The 6,988-nt window shown below is 51.2% G+C and overlaps 1 protein-coding gene across 2 annotated transcripts in view; it reads right to left on the bottom strand.

The window, feature by feature from the left end:
- Positions 1-3,429: 3,429 nt before the first annotated feature.
- The window catches only part of CEPT1 (choline/ethanolamine phosphotransferase 1), a 32,071-nt gene continuing 28,512 nt past the window's right edge, over positions 3,430-6,988 (bottom strand). For both annotated transcript variants that reach the window (XM_027711177.2, XM_027711181.2), the window contains exons 8-9: positions 5,934-6,059; positions 3,430-4,392 (exon numbers count right to left, since the gene is read on the bottom strand). In XM_027711177.2, coding sequence (XP_027566978.1) covers positions 4,273-4,392; positions 5,934-6,059 — 246 coding nt within the window. In that variant the 3' untranslated portion in view covers positions 3,430-4,272. The remainder of the gene's footprint in view (positions 4,393-5,933; positions 6,060-6,988) is intronic.

Below are 6,988 nucleotides of genomic sequence, written 5' to 3'. Positions count from 1 at the left end.
AAGTGGAACCTGTCTGGGGAGCAGTTCTTTATAAAGGAATCAGGAATCACCCGAGGGACTGGACTGGGGGTGTTCCTTAATTCCTGCTGGAGGAAAAATGTGACAGAGGGTTATTGCTCAGCTGCTGAAGCAGACACACAAACCCTGAGCCTTACACTAAAATAGGTATTTTTCCCAAGCAGTCGCTGCTCCAGCTGCAGCAAGGGGAAAACACAGCAAGCAGGGGGGTGGGGAGGCTTCAGAGTCATCAAATCCCAGGATGGGTTGGGTTGGAGGGACCTTAAAGCCCATCCAGTCCCACCTTTCCATGGGCAGGGACACCTCCCACCATCCAGCCTGGCCTTGGGCACTTCCAGGGATGGGGCAGCCACAGCTTCCCTGGGAATTCCATCCCAGCCCCTCCCCACCCTCCCAGGGAAGGATTCCTTCCCAGTATCCCTCTATCCCTGCCCTCTGGCAGTTTAACTCCATCCCCCCTGCCCTGCTCAGGCACAAAGTCCCTCTCCCCAGTTTTTATAAACTCCTTTTACATTCTGGCAGTTTGGGAGGGGCTTTAACACCCCTTTAGTGCCCAGCGTGGGCACAGACCAAGGATTGCCAGGAACATCCTCCCCAGCAGGAACCAGGAGCAGGGAAGGAAGAAATCCCCGTGCTGGGAGGGCAGACACTGAATAAACCCCCTGACTTCTCCCTTTGAACTCTGCTTCTCTCCAACCACCTGCCTGCAGGTGGGACCAGGGTTTGCTGGGAAGAGGCAGTGGGGTTTTCTGGGAGCAGGGACAGGTTCAGATTGCAGCAGCTCAGCACAACTCCCAGGGTATTTTTAAATCCTCCTTCCCGCTCCAGCTTCACCCACCACTCGATCTGAGCCTCCAACAGGCAACAAAACAGCGCCAAGAAATGTTTCCCTGGACTGGAAAGTGTTGGTTTGTTCAGCTGGGTTGTTGACACAGCTCCCAGTGGCCAACTCACACCCCCAAACAACTCCAGCAGCCCCTGATCTGGGATTCAGTCCCTGCCCCGGGGGAGATAAGGTTCGTGCCGTGGCATGTGTCACCCTGTGCCAGTGCCAGCAAACATTCCTGCCTGGATTCAGCCTTCCAGAGCCGAGTGCTCCACGTTCCCCCAGCTCCCACCTCCCCTGAGCCTCCTCCAGCCTCCCCTCTGCCCTCTGGGAATGACCAAACTCCTCTGCAGCTCCTCTCCAGACTCCCCAGCAGCACTGGGGGCACCTGGGACCCTCCAGGCAGGACGGGAAAAGGGAAAAATATCGGGTGGAACAAAAGTGGAGGCACAGTCAGAGGCCCTGAGGTGTCCTGAGCTGCCTCTTTCTGTTAAATTCCTCATCCCAACCAGCAGCTCCTCCAGCAGCTCGAGAGGCACCACTGCAGCACCAAGGGCGAGTTCCCAGCTGGTTTTCCCAGTTTTAGGGGCAGAGAACTGGGCAGAACAGGCTCTGTTTGTTCAGGAGGGTGTGCTCGGGTGCTGCTGCTGAAGTTCTTCCTCCTGAGCCTCTTCTGGGCACAAAGGGAAGTGGAGAAGCCCCTCAGGCTGAGCCCCCACATCCCTGCTCCCTTCCCAGCCCCACCGGCACGTCCTGCACGACCCCTGGGCACAGACTGGGCCGTGGCATCCAGGGGGAAAGGTTATTATCCCATTACTGATTCCAGGGACTGTACCAGCCCCAGAGCCACAGCAGGACTGGGACTGCAGCAACCATTCCTTGGGAACTCTGAAACCAGCAGGGAAACGGGAATCTTCTCCTGCCTGGGGGCATCCAAACTTCCAGGCAGTGAGAAGCTCAGGGAAAGGTGCCCTCTTGCAATTCCTCGAGGAAAGTTTAAGTCCCAAACTACTCTTTTGAAGACTTTGGTTCTTCTCCAGCATCAAGGATCGGGGACAAATTATGTGGAGCAGCTTCACCCCAAAGGCCTGAGAGCACAAAGGCCTTTCCATGGGTTTGGGCTGTCTGGTCAAAGGTTGGGCCTGATGATCCAACGGGAATGATCCTGGTTGGAATTATCCACATTAAACCCCAGGGAGGGACTTTCCAGGCAGACTTTTTGCACCCACTGGTGCTGGGAAAGGAACTGTGGGTTGTGAGGGGCCCTCAAACCCTCCCCCTGCAGACTCGGCCTTGCAAAGACACTGAATTACCTGGGTCAGCTCCAGCCCCAGCTCAGAGTTGAACTCAACACATTTGAACTCAATAAATGAGCTCTGAGAATTCCAGTTACAGCCAAAAATGGGATCCCAGACACGGCTCACACTGAGAGGCTCCCAGCACTGGGATACCTGGGATCCTGGGAGCTGCCCAGTGTGCCAGGAACCAAAACCTCCCTCAGGCCCAGCCCGGCAGGGACCCCGGGGGGACCCCAACACAGTCCCCACAGAGCTCTGGCCACGACCCCAAAGCTGCTCCCGGGGAGAAAAGGTTGGAGTTCAAGGGTGAAGAGGGTGAGCCAAGAGAAGCTTCCTCCTCATCCCGAGCATGTTCCTCATTCCCCGTGACCTCCAGGCCCCTCTGACACGGGGTGACCCCTCAGGAAGGAACCAGGACAGCTCCCAGCACAGACACCACTGGCAGAGCCTGGCCCTGGGCCTGGCTCAGCTGAGGGACACCCCGGGCAGGGCCAGCCTGGGATCTCCTCACACATTCCCAACCGGAGGCACATTCCCGTGCTCTCCCAGCCCCACATTCCTGGAAGGACCCCAAGCAGCCTGCCCTGGGCACAGGGGCTCTGGAATGGCCCCAGTCACCGGAGGGACGGGGTTTTCTCGGCGCTTCCTGACCCGTTCCGGGTCTGTGGTGCCACAGGAAAGCCACGTCAGCCCTTCCTGGGGCCCGGGGGTTGGGTTGTTGCTTTGCTGCTCTTTGGCTGGCGCTTTTTGGGGTTGGTTTTTGTTGTTTTGAACCTGAGCTGAGCTCAGTTCCTGGCCCAGGACAGGTCCTTGTCCTCAGGCTCTGCTGTGGCTCCGGGGGCTGCATTTTCTTCCCACCCTCAGTGAGATGCTCTGGGGGGGGGGATTTCAGACATTCCCAGTAGTCCCCACCAACTCTCTCCCCAAAATTCAGTTCCTTGATGTCTGTGGCAGATCCTGCTCTGGACACCAAGCTCAGGGGCTCAGGGGCTGAACTTCCCCTGGGAAGTTCATTAACAATCCCTGGGAATTTCATTAACAAGCAATTAAACCCTGTATTAAACCTGACTTAAGTGTCCCTGGTGCAGATTCACCACATTTAAAACGCTATCAAAACAAAAACAGTGGTATTAAAATAGGGAGAAAAAACAAAAACAAAACCAAAGCTTACAGGGAAAGCTCCTGAAGATCCTGGAAATGACAACATGATCCACAGGAAAACACTGGAAAACTGCTCTGGAAATCCCAAGTCCGAGCAGGACAGAGCAACACACATCTCAGGCCAACTGTCGCCCTCAGAATTCTTCTTTATTAAGAGCAGAAAGGAAATTTTGCCTTAAGTTTTTATACATAAAAAAGTAAACAGTAAAATTTTCTTTCTTTCTTTCTTCCTTCTTTATAGTCTTTTTCCACCGAAGAAAATCGTTTCGAAATAAAGTTGTTTTCTTTTTTTTTAGATAACGTTTATTTAAAAAAATAAAATTAATTGAGACAAAGATACCACACTATTTTGCATGCCGGGCACCCCTTTGCCTGCAGAACCCTGTTCAACACGTCCTTTTTTTCTTTCCAGCACAAAAACCCCCGCTTTTTTCTCTGTTTGTTTGTTCGTTTTTCCAAATACACAAACAAAAAAAAAAAAAAAAGAAAAACCAGCCCAGCCCGGGCTCCAAGGCAAGGCAGTGAGATACCTCGGGGTGTTTGTGTGTTTAACCAGCTCGGGTCTTTAGTAAAATCAATCTGAGTGGAACTACGGGAGTATTTCACTAGGAGATGATGAGAGATTAGAACCCAAAGCAGATCTGGCTGCACTGACACTACGTTAGAGACTCGTGGGGATCCGTTCGCCAGAGAGTTAATTTGGAATCAAGGGAATCACAAAGACAGAGCGTTATCCCTGCGTGCCGTTCCCAGGCCCGGAACCGACGGGGCTGACTGCGGAGCTGCCTCTGGAATGGGCTCTCCCGAGGCAGGAGACTGTCGGGGAGTGTCCCCGGTCCCAGAGCCAGAGTCAGACAAAGCGATCGCGATTATTAATTACTTGGGTCTCGTCGCGCCTCCGCTCTCCTCCGTCACCCGGTCACGCAGCAGAGCAACCCTTTCCTGGTTTTCCTGGCGGCTCCCGGTTCCCTAGTGGTGGTTGGAGTGGGAGGGGCGGCCCTGGATGCGGAACACGTGGATGTGCAGGTGGGCGGCGATCTGGGAGCAGACGCTGACGCAGTAGCGGAGCAGGTCCAGCAGGGACAGCACCTGCGGGACGGACACGCTCGGATCCCATTCCCGGCATTCCCGGCATTCCCAGGGACACGCTCACATGCCCTTCCCGGGATTCCCAGGGACACGCTCGGATCCCATTCCCGGCATTCCCGGGATTCCCAGGGACACGCTCACATGCCCTTCCCGGGATTCCCAGGGACACGCTCGGATCCCGCTTCCCGGGATTCCCAGGGACACGCTCACATGCCCTTCCCGGGATTCCCAGGGACACGCTCACATGCCCTTCCCGGGATTCCCAGGGACACGCTCACATGCCCTTCCCGGGATTCCCAGGGACACGCTCCCATGCCCTTCCCGGGATTCCCCCCGCAGCGGGACAGGCCCACACGCCCCGGGATTCAGCAGCGGGGCTGGTCTGCAGTAATTTAACCTTCAGATCTCCGGGAATACTCTTGGAATCGCAGACTGGTTGGGCTGGGAAGATCCCAGAGCTCATCCAGGTTGGAAAAGAGCTCTGGGATCTTCCCAGCCCTGCCCCGGGCAGGGCCCCCTCCCACCATCCCAGGGGCTCCAAGGTTATCCAGCCTGGCCTTGGACACCCCCAGGGATGGGGAGTCACTCCAGGAACAGTTTCTGGAGATGTTGAGCTTTTTTCCAGCCCTGTGACAACACAATTCCAGCCTCTGACTCTCAGTTCTCCAGTCAGAGGAGGGAAAAGAGACACAGCAGCTCCAGAGATCCTGGGAAATGCCCCCTTACCTCTGTCATCATCATTATTATTTAATATTAAATAAATATATCAATATTATATAGCAATATAATTATATAATGTTAAATATTATTAACAATATCCTCCTAGCTGTTATTAATACTACTAGAATAATTAATATTTAATAATTAATATGCTCCTGGATACTAGAATAATATTGTTTAATATAATAATATAGTAATTTAATAATAGTTTATAGTTATTATCATCATCATCCCGAGATATTTCAAGGAATCCAAATTTCTCACTTTTCATAAGAATATTTTACTGGGGGAGGGGGAATTCCCCCACATAAATGGTATTAAAAAAAACAAAAACAAAAACCCTAAAAATAACCTAAAAAAACCATTAAAATAACCTAAAAATGAAGAATAAAATGAAAAATGAAATGAAGAACAAAATGGAGAATAAAATGGAGAAGAAAATGGAGAAGAAAATTGAGAAGAAAATCATGAAGAAAATTGAGAATAAAATCGAGAATAAAATGGAGAAGAAAATCAGAATAAAATCAGGAACAAAGTGAAGAATAAAATGGAGCATAAAATGGAGAGTAAAATGAAGAATAAAGAATAAAATTTATAAAATAAGATATAATGAAAAATAAAAAGTAAAAAAAATAAAAAAATTAAAATAAAATAAAAATTAAAAAAAAATAAAAAAATAAATTAAAAATAAAATAAAAATAAAAAATAAAATTAAAAAATTAAAATAAAAATCAAATAAAAATCAAATAAAACAGGTCCCCTCCCTGTCCCAGCCCCGTGCAACCCCATCATTAGTGAGAGAACTGATGAGCCCCACTCACCAGGGCGATCCAGAGCACGAGGTACTCGTCGATGAAGCTGTTGAAATACTGGTCCAGGAAGAGCAGAGCTGGGCCCAGGAAAGCTGTGTCGTACAGGTGCATCTCGCTCTTGGTCATGTGAGCAACCTGCAGGGGAAAGAGAGCTGCTTACAGGGGAAAAAGAGCTTCCTACAGGAGAAAAAAAGAGCATTTTAAGAGAGAAAAAAGAGCATTTTAAGAAACAAGCCCAGGCCAGCCAAGGCAGAACACACAGAGCCAAAAACCCAACCCCAGTTCAAGCCACACAGCTGCAAAATATCCAGTATTTCAATCCTGTTTGAACGTGGGGTTCTACAACTGCAGGAGTTACAAGGTTTGCAGAGAAACAGCTTTCATTTAGAGCAAAGGATGCAGCCCAGGGAAAAACCCAACGTGTTTTCCAGCCCACAACCTGTTCCTCCTGCCAGGAACAAACCAGGGAAAGGGGAGCAGAAAGCTGATTTTTTTTTTAAGTTGAAAGTCAAATTTGGAAAGTTTAGCTGAGCCTGGAAACAAAATTTACAGCTGCTAAAGCTTCCAATTCAGAGACTTTTGGAGTTTGTCTCTCCCTCCACCTCTTTTTTCCCATTCCATGAGGTCCCCACCTTTCTCTGGGTATGATTTGATGATGTTTTGGTGCCCAAGTGAGGCCTTCCCACCTCCCTCCCTGCACAGATGGGCTCCCACGCTCCATCCTCCCTGCACGGCCCAGCTGGAAACGGGTCTTGGGAAGGGATAAACTCTCCTTCCACCAGGAATTCTGTCCCAGCTGCCCCAGACAGGGAGGGTGGGAGGCAGGGGCTGTTGGACCTCACTCACCTGCTCCCTGGGAATCATTTCAACCCTGTTTCCCTCCAGAGCTCGGCGTTAAACCCTCAGTGAGCGTCCCAGAGCTGTGTCACCTCCTCCCTCCCTCCCCACGAGGGGCTTTCCCAGCCCTGTCCCAGCTCCTTCCCAGCCCCTTTCCCAGCCCTGTCCCAGCTCTTTCCCAGCCCCTTTCCCAGCCCTGTCCCAGCTCTTTCCCAGCCCCTTTCCCA

The sequence above is a fragment of the Pipra filicauda genome, unplaced genomic scaffold, assembly GCF_003945595.2.
Source record: "Pipra filicauda isolate LSUMZ 115617 unplaced genomic scaffold, ASM394559v2 scaffold587_size370460_pilon, whole genome shotgun sequence".
In the NCBI taxonomy this organism is placed as follows: Eukaryota; Metazoa; Chordata; class Aves; order Passeriformes; family Pipridae; genus Pipra; species Pipra filicauda.
Note: the sequence above shows the minus strand (reverse complement) of the source record. Positions and strands in the feature narration are given on the sequence as shown.